The sequence below is a fragment of the Urocampus carinirostris genome, chromosome 4 (assembly GCF_059441175.1).
Source record: "Urocampus carinirostris isolate Australia breed hairy pipefish chromosome 4, RoL_Ucar_1.0, whole genome shotgun sequence".
NCBI lineage: Eukaryota > Metazoa > Chordata > Actinopteri > Syngnathiformes > Syngnathidae > Urocampus > Urocampus carinirostris.
In genome coordinates, this window is record NC_142352.1 from 38,989,201 (window position 1) to 39,011,679 (window position 22,479).

At 39.8% G+C, this 22,479-nt stretch overlaps 1 protein-coding gene across 2 annotated transcripts in view; it reads right to left on the minus strand.

Annotated features, from left to right (window-relative positions):
* Window positions 1–22,479, minus strand: part of phlpp2 (PH domain and leucine rich repeat protein phosphatase 2) — a 70,413-nt gene that overhangs the window by 33,540 nt on the left and 14,394 nt on the right. For both annotated transcript variants that reach the window (XM_088334479.1, XM_088334478.1), the window contains exons 4-7: window positions 8,795–8,985; window positions 6,635–6,760; window positions 3,519–3,673; window positions 1,053–1,199 (exon numbers count right to left, since the gene is read on the minus strand). In XM_088334479.1, coding sequence (XP_088190605.1) covers window positions 1,053–1,199; window positions 3,519–3,673; window positions 6,635–6,760; window positions 8,795–8,985 — 619 coding nt within the window. The remainder of the gene's footprint in view (window positions 1–1,052; window positions 1,200–3,518; window positions 3,674–6,634; window positions 6,761–8,794; window positions 8,986–22,479) is intronic.

Sequence of the window (22,479 nt, forward strand, 5' to 3'; positions counted from 1 at the left end):
ATAATACGTTGTGCCGCAATTAAGACATTCCTTCATGAACTCTGTCTGCAGAAGTCAAGATTAATCAACTAGTGCAGCAGTAAATATAAATTAAATTGGAGTTAACATCCACCCATCCATTATCTGCATTGCTTATCCTGAGTAGGGTCGCGGGGGTGCTGGAGCCCATCCCAGCCATCATCTGGCAGTGGACAGGGTACACCCTGAACCGGTTGCCAGACAGTTGCAGGGCACACAGAGAAACAGACAACTCACTCACTCATTCACACCTAGGGACAATTTGGACCGGCCAATTAACCTGACATGCATGTTTTCGGAATGTGGGAGGAAACTGGAGTGCCCGGAGGAAACCCATGCAAGCACAGGCAGAACATGCAAACTCCACACAGGAGGTTCAATCTAATGACCTCAGAACTGTGCCGCACACGCGCTAACCACTGCGGCGCCGTGCTGTAATGAAATCCCAGTTTTTGGCTCGATAGGAAAAATATACCCAATAAGTAGTCACTTCCTGCCACACTAAAATATCCAATGAGGCAACGCTATTTGTTAGAAAGATTCCAAGCATTTAGTTGTAATGTAAATGTCAATACCAACTTCATTAATATAGACTGCTGCGAACAGATTTTTTTAAATGTAAGAAATGGACGCGAATGAGATGATTTTTATGGCTGTTTAAGACTGCTGCTTTAAATCAGTTCCGGATCGTACAAAAATTAAATTAAGATTCCTTCTTAAATTTGATCAGGTGCACTCTTTAGCCCAGAATTTACAACAGTCATTCGTATCTCTGGATATTAACAACAGTAATCTCTGTTAAAGACTTCTTAATATAGCTAACCTGTCCAACACAGGTTTTATAGATTGAGTTTTATAAGTCCTCAATGAGAAAAGGTAGATCTGTCCATATCTCTGAAAAACATTACTTTGATCAACAATCTGATTCAAATGGATGCTAAATGTTTGCTGGTGAGCATTTCCGTACATGTTTTTTCTCAATTAAAAATGTGAACGTTTTGTGAATAAAAAAGCAATAAATGTATGCGTGTCACCTTTGCAGGTTCCCAATTTGTGTGGGTACGGTGTGAAGATTGTTACAGGAAAGGAAAAGCTCGATGAGCGTGAGGATCTCACACACGCATTCAGGGAAAACACCAAGACGATTATGAGATAAGTTTAGACTCTTCAACTGAGAGAACCTAAAGACCAAGAGAACAGAGGAATTAATGAATAATACTTTCCAGAAATGTAGTTTTAAAGCTTTTTCTGGGCGCACTTCCAATCAGTAAGAGTGGTCGTCTTTAAAAAGTGTCCAGTAAGAGTTTCTGCACTTTATATAAGTATAACAATTAGCAATTAAAGACTAAAGAAACACAGCATTGCTTCATTACGCTTTCTGGACTTCTATTAGATGAATAATATACTGAAAGCCTGTTCTGAAAAACCCAATTTTCTACAAGATACTGTTCTTAAGTCCTGAAATCATACTTAACTAAGGTAATTAAGTCCTTGAAGGATTCATTCTTTCAGATTAGAAAAAAGCAATGTCTCATTTCTAATGTCTTGTGTATTATGACATTGGCTAAAGTTCCTCTTTCAAGGACAGTAATCCCTTGTTTTTAACAGAGAGTTGGGTTTCAAAGAAGTCCAACAATAGTTTTAAACATGCAAAGTAGAAACAATTATTTATTCTTAGAAATCAGTAACATAAAATATTTAGAACTGTAAAAAAAACACTTTAGATCTACAAATAAATGACAAAACACATAAATGCAGTTGAATGTATGGTCTTTGTTGTCCTTACACAATAGTGAACGAAATTAGAGGGTTTTTCCTTTCAAAGTAAAAGAGAACTGTAGAGAGCAGCTGGCTAGCTGAATTGAATGCCTTTTCCTATGTCATCTTGATCATGGGTTGAGCCAGGTCTCCATGATTGAAATACAAGAGTCACCAATGAACCCCTTTCAATCCGTTGTAGGTCAGGTCATCCGTTTTGTCGGTAATGGATCTGGTGTTGGTGAGGTACAGGCTCAGCAGGTAGCTTAAGAAAGTTCTAATGTAGTCTAGCCGTAGCAGTAGGCTGTACCTACAGGCTCGCTATTGCTTTCTCTCGTGATGCCGCTTCAGTCTATTTCCGGATCTGGTAACAATTCACGGAGCACCCAGTAGTGATCAACATTTCTTTGCGCTCGTCTGACTTTCCTCGGAAACTGACTTAATTGATTAATTTATTTTCAATGCAACAGGCCGCTAAAATACTAGCTGTTGTCGTGCTTCGCAGTTTGTTTAGGTGGATCCATCAACTGGTGCGCCCACCCCTGCTGTTTAACTAAGAGCATACACCAGCCTACCACAATCTCACACACAGTCACGCCAACCCATCACACATACACACGCACCCACACCCTCAAAGCCCTCTGCAACTTGCCCCTGTATTAGCATGTGTTGTTTGTTGTCTGCTGCAGAACACAATGCATTGCACAATAAAAATAGTAGCAAAAGCGCACAAAGTAAACCGCGATACAGCGAGGGATTACTGTAGAAATTGTTTTTCTAACAAACGCGGTTGAAAAAAATAGCATGTGTGACAATAAGCATAAATAAATGTTTTATCAAGACTTTTGAGGAATGTTTAGGTTTAAAAATGTAAATTAAGCAAGAAGTAACATCAGAGTTTTATCAAAGTGGTTGAATCACATGCTGTAACTTAGTCATCTAACAGTAAATATTAAAACAATAGCCCAAAGAAATCAAGATTACTGGCTTATTAAAGGTACAGTTTAAGCACTCTAAAACAAACATAAAGTGGGATCATGTGTTTTAATTATAATGCAAAATTCAATTTGAATATTTGTGGAGCCCAGAACTACATTTAGTGCCAATAAAATATCTATGCACCACCCACAACATCCTGCGAGATCAGTACATCCTACTCACCACCTCTTCCACCTGCTGCCCTCAGGGAGGAGATACCAGTCAATACAGGCCAGAACCCTCAGACTTACCAACACTCTATAGCCACAGGTTGTAGGGCTATTGAACTCTGCCCCCACCCCTCTTTGCCCCCCTCTCTTCCAACCTCACTCACACACACACACACACACACACACACACACACACACACACACACACACACACACACACACACACTTAGGACATCAATCACACCGACCAACTGACAATAACTGAACTGGTTGTACTACTGTAGCACTCAATCATTACCACTTCTTTTCATCATGATTCCCAAGTGAACAATTGCACTTAACCATGAACTCATTTAAGTATGCTGCTATTGAGTTTTTATGGTATGGTGTCTGCACTTTTACTTTTAATGTGTATATTGGGTTATCTATAGGTATTCGGTTTTTAATCTATATTTATCCTGAATATTTATGGATCTTTGTATTTTCTTTTAACTGTGAATGGATGACTGGATCCTCCAAACAAAATTTCGTTGTTCTTTGAGAATGACAATTCATTTTTTTGAATTTCTGAATTTACATGAATGACGTTCTTACCTGGGGAGGTGGAGAAGCCCCCCAGGCCCCAGCAGGCTCATAAAGTTGTGTCGCAAGTTGAGATGGGTGATGTCTTGGCTATAGAATAGATACTCGGGAACCGCCTCCAGACTGTAGCACGACAAGTCCACCAGGCTGATTGTCTGCGACACCACCTCAAAAGCACAGAAGCAGACTCGTCATAAGAAATCATACGCTGTTAGGCAGGTCAAAGTTACCGTATTTTACGGAATATAAGGCAGACCCCCCAAACATAGTCGTTCGTCATATTTTATACAGATGATAGATAAAAAGGCAGTAGGTCTTATCTCATCATCAAAATATTTTTAGTCACAGTACCAAATTTATGTTATTATTGGGCCAAGCCGCGAGAATATTGTCAGACATTTAACTGGTCCGTGGTTTAACCAACTCGCAAGGTCTTTACGCAGTGCACGAGATTCTAAACTGAATAACAAAAAGGCATTGTGGGAAGTAATGTGGTCGTTGTGAACTGAATAAAGAGAACGGCAGAATAGGAAGTAATTCGTCCGTCCTGAAAGATATAAATAAACGCATTGCCGCATGCACTCAAAACGTTTATTGCTTACAATGATTAGTTTTAGCTGAAAAAAAGTGAGACAACAATCTCTCTACTCTAACATATCTGGTACCTTGACTAAAAATAGTGTGATAGTGAGACATAATGCATTTTTATCCGCCACAAAAATCAACAGTGGTTTAGTGGAGTGGAGTGCCAGATCTTCCCTGCAATCCGGGTTTGATTCCTGTTGCATTCCCTTGCACAAGTGTGAGGATAACGTCTTACAATAATCCAGAGGCTGCACGCTTCACAGTGGGCCATAAATTTCACTCCTTGATAACACAACCTTAAAATTCAAGCATTTTCAAGGATTTCAAGTACCAGTAGAAACCCTGAGACTAGCGTGTCTTGAGAGGCTCCCTTGCATGAGAGTAAGGACGTCTTACAATAATTACCAGGCTGTAAACTGCTCAGTGGGCCATAAATTTCAACCCTTGAAAACACAATACTACAATTCAAGCATTCTCAAGGATTTCAAGCCCCTGTGAAAACCCTGAGGCTAGTGTACCTTCAGAGGCTCCCTTGCACGAGTGTGAGAAGACGTCTTACAAAAATCGCGAGGCTGCACGCTGCACAGTGGGCCATAAATTTCAACCCCTAAATACACAACAACACAATTCAAGCATTCTTAAGGATTCCAAGCACACATGCAAACCCTGAGACTAGCGTGTCTTTAGAGGCTGCCTTGCACGAGCGTGAGGACAACGTCCTACGATAATGGCGAGGCTGCACGCTGCGCAGTGGGCCATAAAATGGGCCGGCTGCTCACAGGAGCATGACATCACATAACTTGATTTGAGAAATGACAAAACTGCTCATCTCCCGCACAAACGCATCGGCGCTCTCTTGAAGAGCAATTGCTTTTAAGATAAATGAGAATAATTAGGTGATGTGAGAGTGAAGCGATGAGTTGGACTGAGGAGAATGAGAAAGAAAACGTTGCAACTCTGAATAATTCAAGTGGAGTGATAGACGAGACAGGCTACACAATACACAGCAGCTTCAATGAAAGCTACACCACAAAGCCACTAGTTATGCTTGGGCATAGACAACCGCAGATTTTCACTCTGGGGAATGGTCGGGAGGCTATTTATTCAAGTTTGCCAACAATTTGCTGGCTCAGCATGCTGCATAATTCATCATTTAATGGCTAGTTTCACAGATTCAGACCTCTTCGATGACAATTACAGAAACTCTACACAACACACAAGCTTGTATTGATACAACAAGGTTAAGAGATCTTTGTTGGTCAATTTTGCAATTCTATTTTAATAAGTATTATATTTCAATCGATATAATCGCGTTTAATACATTAAGTTTGTACGTTTTGGGCATCTTTTTTACACTGGAAGTCAACCCATGGGATTTCCAACACCGGTGTGTTTTTTGGGGCATATACTAGTCACATTTTGTGTTCAATATTAGGAGTGGGTGTATCAATCCAAATGTTAATATTGTCCATACTATGCAAGTACTTGGATCGGATCGATACTATTCTCCTGGTATCGATACTTAACCCCTCTACCAGTTTCCTCAAAGCAACGCTTTTATATGTAAATAATGCAGCCCTTCTCTTGCACCCAACGCTCTTGGCCACTCTCTAAATTTGTGCCTGTTTGTAAAACTGACAGTCACCTCTTTACCCCCTTTCCCTACCTGGCCTGCTGCTGTATCTTGCATGCCAAGCATAAGAAAGAGACAAATCTTTGGGTGCACCCTTATCAGAAGCTGAATATGACAAAGGCAGGAAACACAGCGGAGTGTCGATTTTTTTGTTTTTGACAAAAGAAAAGGAGAATGCCAAGTGTCATTTGTGTAGTAAAGTGGTCCATTCCTGGGGCAAGTTAACAATAACACATGAAAAAAGTTCACCCTACATAGAGCAACTGACTGCAAATGAAAAAGTAAACTTGTTACTGTTCCTGAACAAAAAGGGCTTGTTTGTTTCCTTGCATATGTTTTCGGCCTTGACTCTCTTTGCTTCGTATTTCATTTTTTTATCATGTTAAAGGTTTTTAGATTGCATTGTTAACAACATTTGACTTTATCTTAGAAATATTGTGCAATGGAAGGTATAGTTGACATGTTGACACTGCTATATTTTAATTTTTGTTATATTGGACCCTTGGTTTTCATTCTAAAAACAGGATTAATAGAAATGTTTTTTTTTTTTACATTTTCTGTACTGTTAAGGTTTGAAATGTAGTAATTTAATTTTAAAAAAAAGTTTTTATTCATTTTTTATTGTTATTATTATTCAAGTTGATCGAAAATATACAACTAACTCAAAGGAAAAGGTTAAGCTATTCAATGATCATGACATTTCTAAGCAAAGCAAAAGTATCGGTATCGGATCGGTATGGATCAATAATACCATGAATTTACTTGCATATCGAATTGATATTGAAATTCCCGGTACCACCCACCCCTTACTTAATACATCAATGTCTACCAGCTAATACCCATCACAGGTGTAGGCCTTTTGAGATTGCTGTCAAGTGAAGATAATACACAAGAATTGTTTTAGTATTACTTTTGTTGCCTGCCGATGCCATCTCTGATAATCAACCAGCGTGTCGAAGTTGACAAAGTAAGTCTGGGCCTGAGATCCTGCAGAACTGAACACCAGACAGTGTTGCCTCCTCTTCACTTCCTCCACCTGAGCATAAATAAACACCCAGAGAAAACATCAGACACTTTGACTGTGATGCACTGAAGGTCCACTGGCAAAGATCAAGGTTTTTAGAGCGCCACATTAACCCTGAGTGCATGCGTAGGAAGCAGAGCGTGAAAAAAACAGAGGTAGTTAAAAAGAAACTTCAAAACTTGCAACCCAAATTTTGAAATTGGAATACAAAACAGTTTAAAAAATAAAAACATGTTTTTTTGTTCCTAAACTCTTTTGAATACAAGCATTTTATCTAAATAAACATGACTTGACTTGAATTTGAAAATCCTTTTTTTAGATTCGAATCCACTTTCTTTGTTTTCAATTTTACAAGATAATTTTACAAATCATTTTTCGTGGTGGGTAGCACGGCGGCGCGGTGGTTAGGGCGTGTGCGGCACAGTCCTGAGGTCTTGAGATCGAACCTCCTGTGTGGAGTTTGCATGTTCTCCCCGTGCTTGCGTGGGTTTCCTCTGGGCACTCCGGTTTCCAAAAACATGGATGTCAGGTTGATTGGCTTGTCCAAATTGTCCCTAGGTGTGAATGAGCGAGCAGATTGTCTGTCCCTGTGTCCCCTGCAACTGGCTGGCAACCAGTTCAGGTGTCCCCTGCCCACTGCCCGAAGATAGTTGGGATGGGCTCCAGCACCTACGCGACCCTACTGAGGATAAGCGGTGCAGATAATAGATGGATGAATAGTTTTTCGTGGTAGGAGAATTGTTTTCACAAATTTCTCTTTAATTGTGTATGATATTTTGAAAATAGGGTTATTTTCTTTAAAGAAAAATAAATTAAAAAACTCAAAAGTTTGTCCTTTTGTCTTGGGTGAATTGTCTTTATTGTCATTGATACCAACCTATTGTGTGTTGCGTTCAGCAGCAGACAACACACAGCAAATGCTATTGTGGGGGTAAGTCCCTGGGGGCTGTGTGTGTGTATGTGTGTGTATATGTGTATGTGTGCGTGTGTGTGTGTGTCTGTGTGTGTCTGTATGTTGTCAGTCAAAGAACAATCAATGGGTTCACCCAAAACAAACGGCGAAGCACGTTGACAGCTAGTAGGTTAGTTGCTCAATACATTGAAAATATATTCTTCAATTTAAGAAAGTCATAAGAGTTCAAAGTAATGCTGATCACCAACAAATGTTCCTTGGATTGTTTTCGCATCCGAGAAGAGACATTGGGAGAGAGTAATATTGGGCCCACAGGTCTGGCCTACTTGCGTCCATGTAACTAGCCACGCCTGCTGAGCCTGTATCTTACCAACGCCAGATCGATTATCCACCAAATCGATGATCTGGAGCGAAAACTCGTAGGAAGCTGTTACATTCGTGACATCACAGAGACCTGATGTATGGCATCATCTAAAACCTGCTGCATCGGTCAAGATTTTGACAAGAAGCTGTGAACTGGAAAATGTGTTATTACCTATATTTCATGTGGATGACATTTGTGTATTGCCTGTTGTTGCTCTTGCAATATCCAGTGCAGCCTGGTCATCCTGTAAGTGGAATTACCTCATGTGCCTCAAGGTTTCTTCATTTTCCTTATGCTAAGGTTTTGAGTTTTTCATTGCCCTTGTGTAGGTTTCAGATCTAGGGATGGTGTAATGGTAGTCTGTGCAGCCCTTTGAGACTTTTTGTGATTAAGGGCTTTACAAATACACATGACTTGACTTGACCTGGCTCAATCCGAGGATGCCCGATGCTAGCGTGCAGTTAGCCGGACATTCTTGACATCGCTTTTTTACACTGAAAAGAAATCCCTCCTACTTTGGTGTACTATTGTATAATGACAACAAAGGCTATTCATACAACTGCTATTCTGTGTTCTGTGTTTTTATTTGAAGATCTATATTTGTTATTTTGTTATTTATTATGTTGCTAATGTCTTATAAATAAAAGAATGTTTCTACTTTGTGGGTTTTGATTATCGCGGGACTTTTTTTGGAACGCAACCCCGCAAAAAACAAGGTTACTGTAGTATGCACATTCTGCCAGAACTTGAGTAAACTCTGAGCTCTTACCTTCCCCCCAACCAGGGGTAGAATGTGCATCTTGCCAGTCAAGCTATCTTTGACAGATGCAACGATGAGACATGTCCCACAGAGAATGACCTGCCGCTCGGCCCACTTGTGCAGCTGTGTTTTCCCCTTCCGGACGCTGAACACGCCTTTCAACAAAGTGCGCTCCTGCTGGTCCGCATTCACAGGGCGCTCTAAGCAAAGACAGAAAAAAAAGAGAAATACACACTGAAAACGTTTGTGCAGTAACAAGCACAATCATCTCCGTTGTGCACAGGAAGCCTCGCCTTTATATTCTGTGGTAAAATTTCATAAGCTAAAAGCACAAACGGGAAAGAAAATACAGCTTCGGAGAGTGTTTACATTATGAACATGTCCCACAGATAATGAAAAGTAATGCTGAAGGTCCTACCGAACAGACTGAAACCAAAAGCTGAAGAACAGTTTTACAAGTTTTAGGGAGGGAAGGAGAACCACAGAACATATTTTTAATCTGCGTTTCCTATGCAAGATGTTTCAGCACCAGAGAAATCTCTATTATATTTTTGTGGATTTCAAGTAGACGGTTGGCCGAGTATGGCCATCCGCTTTATGGGCATAAAACTAGTTCAGACCATTGAACAACTGTATCCCAAAGCCCACAGTGTGGTACTGATCAATGGTACCATTGGAGCGTGGTTTCAAACACCCGTCGGTCTGACACAATGCTGCATTATCTCTCTATTCTTTATACCATATCTTCCTGGAAAGGATCATGTTCGAAGCTCTGGAGTGACATATATGTACAGTCAGCATCGCGGGATTGTTGTGCCACGCACCTACCAATACAGGTGTCCCTGTTCCTCCAACTCACTGCTCGGCCAGCCTTCCACCTCAGCCAGCGCAGGTGGGGAGCATACAATCAACTGCCTCCAATCACAACTGCAGCATTCAAAAGCTCTAAACACTCTAATGTCCCCTGTGGCGTTCCACAGGGCTATGTACTTGGCCCCCTTCTTTTTAGTATTTATATGCTTCGGCTTGGTGACATTATCTGCAAGTATAATATTAGTTTACATTGCTATGCAGATGACACTCAACTGTTGTGCCACTGGAAACAACTGGACAGTTAAGTTGTAGAAATCTGGAGGCTTGGCTTACTGAGATTCGAAGATGGATGTCACTTAATTTTTTGCGCCTTAACCCAGAAAAAGATTAAATGTTAATTATTGGTCCAGCTCATTGTCATGAGTTGTTTTCAAACACTGCCCTGAACCTAGGCAAATGTAATATCACCCATAGCGACTCGGTCAAAAATCTAGCTAATATTTTTTATCCTAATCTGTCGTTTCAGTCACACGTGAAAAATATTACTAGAATAGCTTTTTACCACCTCCGTAATATTGCAAAGATTCAGAGCAGAGGTTTTAATTCATGCGTTTATTACTTCTCGGCTTGATTACTGTAATGTGTTGCTTTCTGTTCTCTCGATGTCTTGCATTAAAAGTTTTCTGCCTACGGAGATAAGATCTGCAACCTCAGTGAAAGTTTTTAAATCTAGACTTAAGACACACTTCTATTCAAAAGTGTATGATTGATGCCCACCTCATATTTTGTATTGTCCTGTCTTTTTCCGACTGCCTATCCCATGCTAAAAACATTACCGGGGACCCCTCTCACCCCCATCATGGACTGTTCACTCTGCTAGCCTCTGGGAAGAGGTACTGCAGTGTGCGGTGCAGGACCACCAGGCTCCGCAATAGTCTAGTCCCCCTGGCCATTAGACTGTTAAATGGTCAATCTAACATATAGTTAACTTAAATCTAAACGGCTGCTAATCTGACTTTTGCACTACTGGCAGTTTTTTTTATAGCTTGCCACTCCTTGCACATTGCTCTCTGCACTATTGTAATTACAGCGTTATTGTTACAGTGTTACTGTTACTGTGTTACTGACTTGTTAACCTGACTGCCCATTTTGCACATCTGGTTAGCTACTCTTCTTGCACTATCGGCACTATGGTAAAATACTATACGTAGCCAAAATACAATTACAACATTATTTATATCTGTACATTCAAGGAAACTGTGGGGGTCAGATGCATCGACATTTCGTTCTGTATACACGTGTACTAGAATGACAATAAAGTAGATCTGAATCTGAATCTGAATCTGAATCTGGTGGTTTTACGACGGAGAAGGACGATTTGAGAGGACCAGCGTCTGACCTGAACCATGTCAACGCCTGCATTGACCAGCTGGGAGAGATGGGAAGCTGCGTCGTTGCTGTTATGGACCTTCTTGGCTAGTTTACAGGCTGGGGGCGGCGTTGCTGTCATGCATTTTCCAGACAAATTTCAACATGTAACCTAGGATTCTCTTTTATTGATGTTTACTATGTTTGTGTACTGGTAGCCAATGCTAAATCGATTGCACTCTGGTCATCCTGGAAGGGGGATTACCACTTGTGAGGCCCCTTCTCAAGGTTTCTTTTTTCCTCACGCTGAGGTTTTGAGTTTTTCCTTGCCCGCATGTTGGTTTAAGATCAGGTAATGGTGTAATTGTAATCCGGTGCAGTCCTTTGAGACATTTTTGTGATTAAGGGCTATATGAATAAATGTGACTTGACTTGACTTGACTGGAGACAAGCAACCAGTGCTTGAATGTTGACTATTTGTGGTTAGTCCATGTTTGACCCGTCAAATTTGTATTCTGGATGTTATCTCCTAATTTTTCCATGAATGTCCTGCTTACCCCTTGCCTCTCCTCTTGCTACTCGACTCCTTTCTTGCTGAAGACCAGTGTCTCCGGCCCCATACTAGCCCAACGTTCACCACCCACTTTGTCAGATCCCGGTAGACTTCCTTCGAACTCTGTTTTCCCCAGCCACACATATACTTGGTATTTCAATAAATCCTGTCCTGAGACGTCCTGTTCTGGGTCTGTTTCTTGGGCTTATGGCATATTTGGCTACTTCTACTCTTCGGAGCATAACACACAACATCACTAACTTTCATTTTGCATCACACGATTCAGATATTTTTGGGCCAACAGAGAAGGCCTTGAAGTCACCACTGGGCATACTAATACACTAATACTTGAGGTATTTTGGTGTTACTAGTATTGTCCTGAAAGTGACTTGTTTAAAACCATCTGGAACAACAGTTTTCTATTAATTAAGGTTAGTTGTATACTATGCATATTCATGTTACTCCTGATAACAAATACATATTGAAATTATTTAACTGGTTGTGACAGAAACCTGACTGGTAGTCCATGGACCTTCATGTAGTATCGATCGATACCAATTTGATAAGAAACGTTTTGCTTGGAAATGTTATGATGATTGAAAAATGTAACCCTCCCGATTGAGATAGTTTATATTAATGATAAATGCAGTATAAAGATTTTAGGTACCAACTATTCAAACTGTACAATATTAAAAAAAGGGAAATATTTCTATTAGAACTGTTTCAGAGCAAAAGTCAAGAGAGTCAAATAAAACAGTAACAAAAAAACAAACATAACAACATCAACATGTCAACTACATTATTGCACAATATTTTGAAGATCAAGTCAAGTACTGTAAACAATATTATCTAAAAACTTTAACAGTATAAAAAATAAAATACTATTACTACAACAACTGTTACAAAGTAAAGGTCAAGCGAGTCAAGCCTCAAAAAATCAGCAAGGATACAAACAAGCCCTTTTAGCTCTGTTGCCATTGTGACAACGGATTTACAGGTTTTTGTTCAGGAACCGTAACATGTTTACATTTTTGTTTGCAGTCTGTTGCTCTCTGTAGGGTGAACCTTTTTCACGTGCTTATGTAAATTTGCCACAGGAGCAGACCACTCTTACACACAAATGACACATGGCATTGTCCTTTTCTGTTGCTGAAAAAAAGAGTCGACTCCGCGAAGCACTTCCAGTTTGCCTCAGTCATATTTAGTGTCTGATAAGGGTGCACTTGAGATTTGGCCCTCTCTACTACCTGGTAAGCAAGATGCAGCAGCAGGGCAGGTAGGGAAAGGTGCTAAGAAGCACCAGTTTAAGGCAATTAGTAGAGGGGGAATTGTCGATCCCAGGACAATAGCATCGATCCGATCCAAGTACTTGGTTAGTGTCGATAATATCGATAGTTGGATCGATCTGCCCCCTATCATTTAGATGCAAGACTCCCAATAAAGGGCTTCCCATAATATTCCTTCACCATCATGTGCTGTGCCTCCCACTCAGAAGATTGACTGGCAAACGTTCCTTTTTTCCATCCACCTTCACTTTCCTGCCTCAAGGACGTCCAACAGTAAGGAAAGCCATTCTTCATGCCTTGGCCAGCAAAAGTGATTATGACTGAGCAAAACAGCTTATGACAACAAAACTGTCTGCCAGGCACGTCAAAACTATGCCCCTGCCTTCAAAATAGAACTTCATTTGATAACTATGAGTTATTTTGGAGAAAAACAACAGTTCTTTTTGATTATGAAGTACTACCTTGACTGGATACAGTATTCAATGAAAAACGTTACTTGTCGGGAGGTTTCGTTTTTTATTAATGTGTAACCTTATCAAAAATGGCTTTGATTAAAAATGTGACATTTTAGATTACAACAAGGGTTGAGCAATATTCCCTTACACCGGGGGTCTTAAACACCTGGCACACCGGCCTGATCAGGCCCGTTAACTGATTAAATCCGGCCCACTAGACAACGTTAAGAGTCAAGTCAAGTCAAGTCAAGTCACATTTATTTATATAGCCCTTAATCACAAAAATGTCTCACAGGACTGCACAGGATTACAATTACACCTTCGCCTGATCTTAAACCAACATGCGGGCAAGGAAAAACTCAAAACCTCAGCGTGAGGAAAAAAGAAACCTTGAGAAGGGGCCTCACAAGTGGTAATCCCCCTTCCAGGATGACCAGGGTGCAATCGATTTAGCATTGGCTACCAGTACACAAACATAGTTGACATCAATAAGAGAACAATAGGTAATATGTTGAAATTTGTCCGGAAAGTGCATGACAGCAACGACGCCTCAAGCCTGTAAACTGGTCGAAAAGGCCATAACAGCAACGACGCAGCTTCCCATCTCTGCCGGCTGGTCAATGCAGGCGTTGACATGCAACCAGAAAAAAAATGAGGCGCGTATGTCAAGAAAATGTTGCAAAGGTGTTTCCCCCTGCAATTACCAGGCTTTTCAGTACTAAACGCTACTTTTTGTTTTTTTGTTCATACTTTTACTGTACTTTTTCATACTTTTCTGTACATTTTTTACATTTTAAAATTGTATTTTTTTTAGTACTTTCATGGTTCACAGTTCCTTTAACTACCTTAGTTGTTGGGGGACCACTTCTTGTAGTGTGTCTTGAGCAAGCACAGCGAGGTGTTGCCCATGCCTCTCCAGGCGTTTTTCTTTTTTTGCGGTATCGGTTTGCTCCGCAAAACAAAACAGAACTGTTTTTCATGATCACCAGTGGCAGGAAACGCATCCATATCTGACTCAGGGACAGCACCTTCATCATCTGGTCACCGTTGTTTTTCGGTGTAAAGCATCATCCTGCTCTCCATACACGGGCCAGACTTCAGCTTTGACGTGCAGTTGCTTTTGACAATACTGATAGCAGTACTTTACAGTACTTTTAATACTTTTAGAACTTTTAATACCTTTTGGTACATTTTTCACTTTTTCACATTTCAGTTTTACGGCACTTTTGATCATTAGACATTTCAATATTTTTCATTACTTTTTCACACTTTTGTCACAGTTTGTGTACTTTTTTCGAACTATTTAGTACCTTTTAAAATTTTTAAGTACCGGTACTCATTAGCACCTGACCTTTGTATCTCTGACACCCTATCCATCTTCCAAACTCAAAACACACCTCTTCAGACTAGCCTTTCCGTCATAAGCTGGTTATCACAATTCTATACTCTTGGTACAGCAACCTTTGGTGTCCTGGAAGGCGCCTCTGAATAAAATGTATATTATTGTAATATAATTATCACTTTTGTCATGATTGCCGATTGAACGCAGCTGTGGCGGCGTAATTGGCGCCAACAGCCCAGACAGCTGATTGGTGGACACTCCCTTTTTAAACCCCCGGCTTCCTCTTGGAAGCTGTCAGATCGTTGAGAACTGTTGCCTTCTGCTCAGTCAGCCTTCTCGTCCAACCCTGTTTTTGCTAAACCTTTTCCTGCCTGATCTTTGTTACTGACCTGTTTCTGGACCTGATTATGCTCCGTTCTGCCTGCCTCCTGTTACCGACCTTGATTACAAACTCGATATCGCCTTTGGTCTCTAGTCCCGGCCAACAACTTGCTATTCCCGCCTGTCTCTGTTCCTCCTCGTCCGACACGGAAGTGTCACTTCTGCCCCGCTCGCTCCTGTTGTCCGTCAGCCATTGGATTGTGCAAGCAAGCCTTACTCTCCCTCTTTTTTCAAATAAAAACTGAGAAAACGAGCGCTTTTGAGTCCTGTGTCCGTTTCTGGTCTGTGACAACTTTTGCAGCATATGTTTCTCCTTTTTTTATTATTCAATACATGTTTTTATTTTTTACGGATAGTGGTTTTTTTCGATGTGTCTCTTAAACAAAAATGAGTCTGCCACCAATTATACAATAATAACAGATGTTCCAACACCATTAAGTGACAGATATTTGACCACAAACAGTAAAGCAGCACCACTGTATTCGCATTATAACAGTATCAATCGTGACACCAAGAACTCACCAGCCACATTCATCTCCCTTTATTTGCAAGACTCAGTGGAGAGTGCATGAACAATCAGCATTAGGTCTCGCCACAGCAACTGTTCAGCCTTTCTCTCTTTCAACACAAATACAGAGGAACAACTCTCCAGAGTGCGCTCAACTCATCTGAGAGAGAGGAAGCATTGCCCAGGCCATCTTCTCTCACTGTCTCAGACGCTTAAAATTCATAGAAGGCCGTGTTGCAAAAATGACCATCAACTACAGTATAATTACCCATGTATACTTTAGCCTTTTACAGAATTTATCATACAAATCCACTACAATGAGCCATGACCACATGCTCCTTTTTACAGACAGTTTTCTTCTTTTACTTTCATTAAACACAACTTTTTTATCGTTTTTATGTTCCTGTAAATGACAGATTACAAATATTTCTGCTATCTTTCATGAATGCAAAAAGCTTCTTTCAGGTCTAACTAGAACCACATTTAAATTAGTCGGTGGTAAGACAATAAAAACAAGACTGAGAATCAGTTATTCTACCAAAGTGCTGGACTCTCATTATAGTGAGGACGATTTTGAAAATAGGGATGAACAATAACTATCGAACCGATAGTCATCAGATAACAACAAAAATTATTTTGAGCCTTACAATAATATTCTTAGCAGACACTTGTTTCTAGAGACGTGTTAAATGTAGCTTTAAATTGATGTTAATGTTCTTTTTTTTTTTTTTAAAGGACAAAATATAACCATTGATATGTTTTAATTCACTGCAACATTGGCCAATAGAAGATTGCATTCAGCTGCTTGGAATGGTCGGGGCTGCAGTACCCAATTTGGCCGTCAGAGACCCCTATAAAAGCAGACCCTACAAAAGCATATGATTATTAATTTTGTTGGTATTTATTGGAGATGCCTTGATATGAAACCTAACTAAAGACAATCGCTGTACAACTTTTCACAAAAATCGGTTAAGCCCTTTCAGACCAAGTCGCTCTTGCACGAACGCACACACACACACAATCATATCAGGATTTATAAAGTAGATAAATAGATAGATAGATAGATAGATAGATAGATAGATAGATAGATAGATAGATAGATAGATAGATAGATAGATAGATAGATAGATAGATAGATAGATAGATAGATAGATAGATAGATAGATAGATAGATAGATAGATAGATAGATAGATAGATAGATAGATAGATAGATAGATAGATAGATAGATAGATAGATAGATAGATAGATAGATAGATAGATAGATAGATAGATAGATAGATAGATAGATAGATAGATAGATAGATAGATATAGAGAGTGGTTGGATTCAACAGATTTAGATAAGATTTAGATAGATTAGGTAAAACCCATCAAAATCATGATCTTTCATGGCCCGAGGATTACAAATATTTCTGCTATCTTTCATGAATGCAAAAAGCTTCTTTCAGGTCTAACTAGAACCACATACCAAATAAGTCAAGTAACTTTTTTGCAATTTACCCTGACCCCATTAGCAAGGAATTTAGCTAATATTAACCGTTATTTAAAGCATCTTATTTTACTAGCTCTTTTATCAATATTGGGAGAAAACCGTAGTGCCCAGAGGAAACCCACGCAAGGTTGGGGAGAACATGCCAACTCCTCACAAGAGGTTTGATCTCATGACTTCAGATCTGTGCCGCACACGTGCTAACCACTGCGCCACCGTGCTGGCCTCATTCACACCCATTTCAATTTTTTTTTTTTTTAAGTATATTTTTGTTTGTTGAGATCATAATAATAAAAGTGTCAACGAGAAAGATTATCCACTACATCACGTATTATATTTGTTGCATTTGTGTTAGGGTCAGGTACCTTCCGCCAGGGGGCGCAAACCCTGTGTGATTAATGGACACACCTGTGCCAAGTTCCAAACCTGGTTTGTGGCCTCTGGTGGAAAGAGGCATAGCAAAACCTTACATGATAAAAACAGAATGACATGACCACCAAAGAAACCCATGGAGAAATTTCCATCATTGTCCTGACGGCAGCTTCTGATCTCTATTTCGGTGGCAAGGAGAAAGCCCCTCGGCTGCTCCTGTTTCCTGTCTTTGCAGTGAACTGAAAGCCCCTAGGCCGCTCTTAGTCCCTCTCTCTCCGGCGAGGAGAGACCCCTTGGGCGCTCCTGCTTTCTGTCTCTGCAACAAGGAGAAAAACCCTAGGCTGCTTCTGGTTCCTGTCTGCAGTGAAGAAAAAGCCCCTCGGCTGCCTCTGGTTGCTGTCTCGGCGGCGAAGAGAAAGCCACTCTATAGCTTCTGGTTACTGTCAAGAGAGAGGGGAAAAAGCCCCCCTGCTGCTTTAGGTTCATGTCTCGGCGGCGAGGGGCAAGGACCTCCAGCAGTCCCGTTCCCATTGCCGAAGTCTCCGTAAATCTTTTTCTTGTTGTTGTCTGGTATCTGGCCCTTCAGGGGGAGGTTATGTTAGAGTCTGGTACGCTTTGTTCTACTAGAGGGCGCTAACTGGGTTTGGAAAAGGGCAGAAGTGTGTCCAATCGCCACATAAAGTTGTCGCCCTTTAGTGGGAGGAGACGTACCTGTCCATGTCAATTTGTTGTTTATAAATGTAGTAGACAGAATTACATTTAAAATTCCAAGATAAAAAGATATCCTTCGGCTGAATTGGAATGTAAAGCTCAGGGGTACAGCTACATACTCTTAGCCGTAGGATAGATGTGATCCTTTCAACACATCTGAAAAACATTAGTTGCCTGACACAATGTGTTCAAACCATGAAGAGCCAATTTCTATAAAACAAGTATGATTCCCCAAGGTCTGTGGTGTTAGGAGTTGCTATAGAAATGAGCGTTTTGTCCAAATCACTGTCCAGCTAGCCGAGCTAGGAAACCTCCTCATCCTGCTCCATGACGGCAAATAACGTTGATTCCACTGACGGTTAATGCAGGTACAACATCAGGAGATGTTGCAACAGTTGTTTTTAAAAGCATTTGCCGTGTCAGATGAGAGCCCAGCGGACTAATTGTCCCCCTGCGTGAAGCACCCACCCAACCGCGGGGGAAGAGTGAGGAAAATGACGCGACAGAGACTAGGGCGGCCTCCGCTCGGCGGGAGCCTCATCCACATGTTACTTAGCATGGTGTGTGGCGAGGCTCGGGCAAGGTTAAAATGCTCTGTCCTATTATTATTACCAAGTGAAGTGGATGCATTAAACACAACAGGGCGGAGGGCTACAACAACATTAAACTTGTTGTTGACATAACAGGAGAACTGCTGCTTCGTTGTTCACGCTTTTGGCTTTGCAGTTTAGATTGCGGTTCATCTCTTCACGCTTATAACAATGACTTGCGGCAAAAATGTATTTGCAAAAATATCTTCTATTTGCCCCTACATTGTTCACCTGTCAAAATGTCTTTTTAAGATTAAAATCAATCTCTCTCTCTCTCTCTCTCTCTCTCTCTCTCTCTCTCTCTCTCTCTCTCTCTCTCTCTCTCTCTCTCTCTCTCTCTCTCTCTCTCTCTCTCTCTCTCTATCTATCTATATATCTATCCCTCGAGAGGGGTGACCAACAGCAAGACAAACACAAACAAAAATAAAATATAAAAAGGGAAAAAGTAGCAAAAAACAGACAAAAAACAATAGTCGATCCCCATATATCTGTCCACGCCGCATACCAAAAAAGAGCAAAGCAAACATTTTTTCATTTAAAAATCTCGAGGCACACAATCCATTAAAAATGTTTAAAAATTAAATCAAAGCACCAGTTTCATGTTATTGTTGTTTTTTAAAGCTTAATTTATCATGTTGCCCGAATGAACAGTGTTAAGTTGTTAACGTGTGTGATGTAATAAAAGTTATTGATTTTTTGAAAATGTTATTGCAATTGTACATTTTTAACAAGTTGTTCTAGTTTTACTTAATTCTTATATTGATTTTGTAGAAAAAAAATAGCAAAAATAGTACCTCAAATGAGCAAAATAGTAAAATATATATATATATTTTACAACATTATAACTTTTTACATTTTTTTGTTAAATAAGAAAATAAGAAGTACATCTGCAAAATCATCTGCAAGAGTTTTATTTGATTTGATTTGCTTAGTTATTCTTTGCAAACCAATTTGTTCAATGGATACCATGTCAGTAGCCAGAACAATCCCAATAAAATTAAATCGTACTAATACACCAAATAATGCTAGAATTGCACGCATGAAATACACTGAAATCTCATTTTTAACAGAAATACATCTTTCAATATTGTCAAATGACGACAAATATTCAGACTGTTTCTCTTTCCACATGTCTTTTTATGGAAGAAAGTCGATATTTTTCAACCAAAAGGGCAAAAAAAATTGAAGTCAAAGAAAAGCTCCACTACATTTCTTTGGAGCTGGCAGGAAATTATAGGGATTCTACACTTTCCATTTTTCTCTAACTTGCACTCATTTATTCACTACAAATCGCAATTAAATAAAATCTGGAAATTTACATCTGCCTTTTGTTTGATAAAGTTTATTTGTAGATATAGTCAAAGTAGATGGTAACGGAACTTAATTTTATTTCCAGCATAACTACTTCTTACATCCATGTCCACAAATCATGTAACCCTACTAGCTTTAGATTGTTGTCGCCAGTTGGTCCCCAAAGCAAGCTAACTTCCAAAAGCTACCGCTATCAAGCAAGAATGGTTCTTTGATAGAGAGTAAATTGACCTTTTTAGCGTTAAACTGTAAACCAAAATATCATTTAAAATAAGTAAAACAGTAACACCAACAAATGTCACCAGATTGTCTACTGATAAGAATTTTGTTTACCTAGTTTTTGTTTAAATTTTGTTTAAATAGTACCCGTGACTTGTACATGTATGCTTTATTTCTTTGTTTTCTGCTCTGAATGTGCTATTCCAATACATGCATTACACATTATATGTATTATTATTATATTTCGTTTTTTTAAATTTTGGATGTGGATGTGGGGATGGTTCACACAGACATGAACTGCCCCTGTTACCCCCTCCACCTTTCCTTTCTCTTTCCCCTTTCTCCAGCTGGACTCAAAAGGAATACACCTATTTGTGTCCACCCATGTGAAAAACTTTAAATATTACCTGTTTGCAATGTTTAGAAATGTCAGAACATTTGCATTGAGTAATATGCTTAAATTCAATTATTTAAAGTGATTGAAATGAATTGTGTATTTTCACCTGGGTGAGGAGTGGTCCGATCCTGTCTACAGTCTGTAACAAACAAAGGACATTCAGGGGTTTCCTTGGGAACTCTCAAAAATAGTGAAAATAATTCTTTCTGAATTGTTGTGTAGCCAATCCTTCAGATTCAATAAAAGGTTTCATCCACCCACCTTGTAAAATTATCTAAAAAAAAACATATGTTGTGCTCCTAAAAGGGGAGACAAGTTGAGAATAAACTCACCTTTCATTGGTCGATTGATTATTTGTTAAAATAATTTAGTGACCACCTAAATTCCCTACAATAGTTTAGGTCAGGGGTAAGCAACCAAAAATGTTGGAATAGCCATATTCAACCAAAAATCAATCGAAACATATATTTGGAGCAGCAAAAATTGAAAAGCCTTATAAAAGCCTTTTACGGAGGGCAATACAAACTGTATATATGTAGTGCAAATATCTTTATTCATTGGAAAAGGTTAAGAATGTTTGTGTCATGTTTGTCCTCCTAAATAAACCGTATAATTTTCCATTATCAAACATTTTTTGTAAAAGTGCAGGGAAGCCACGAGGGGCACCAAAGACCCACATAAGGCTCCTGAAATGCTTGTTGCTGACCCCCTTTTAAGGTAAGAATCGGAGTCTCTAAATAATATGTTTAACATTCTCGTTTAATATCAGTTTGTCAACATTGACCTAAACAACTAAACTGTTCAGTTCAAAGCTAGGATGCAATATATTTAAAACTCTGTTGCACATTTTTAGCCATTGCATGTATTGTTGGACTATAATAATAAGCTTGGAAATAGAACAATGAAACAACAAGGCCTGATCTATCAACCCATCCATGCACAAGTAGGTCAGAGTAATAAGAGAAAAAATATGGACGCTCTTGGGTGTCTGAAATATAGCCAGAGCGCAACTTTTAATAAACAAAGACACTTTGATTGGAAGCCAAATCAATAACGTTGTGTGCCGCGATCTCACATCTCCCACATGAGTCATCAGTGGGTCCCGACCGACCACACGGGCCGAGTGGGAACGCAGCCCGAACGGCCGGGCGCCAAAAACGACAGAAACCTGTGTCCCAGCCCCTTTCAGCTGCGTGGACGGGGTTGACCCATACAACCACAACCCTGCAGGTCCCCTGCCTTTGTTTTCTCTCGCCAGTTATAGATGAAGTCAGCATTAGGCCATCATTACAGTTTGTTTTTATCTCATCGAAGGATCTCAGCAGGGGCACCCGGGGGAGGCTCAATGTGATGTTCTTCATCAAAAAAAATGAGCATGATCGGAGGAAGTGAATGGTTCAAAAAAACTTTTGCATTTACTGTTAGGCTCGACAATATTTGGACAGACACGCAATTTTCATTAGTTGGGCTCTACATGCAACCACATTGGAATTGAAATGAAATATCTTGACCAGAATTGAAGTGCAGAATGTAATCTTTAATTTAAGTGGGTGAACAACGAAATCAGACAGAAAATGGAGGAATTGTTGACATGTTTTTCCAAACACACCACATTTTAAGGTGTAAGTGGCTTAGTCAAGTCTGGACTGCCTATTTTATGGACTGATGAATGTATTGCATCTAGTGGTAAACCCTCTGTGTTTACTTTTATTAGGTCTAAGTCAAGTCAAGTCAAGTCATGTTTATTTGTATAGCCCTTAATAACAAAGAGTCTCAAAGGGCTGCACAGACCACAGATTATTGCAAAACATAGCTTATTATTACACCATCCCTGATCTAAAACCTACCTGAGGGCAAGGAAAAAGTCAAAAACCTCAACATGAGGAAAATGAAGAAACT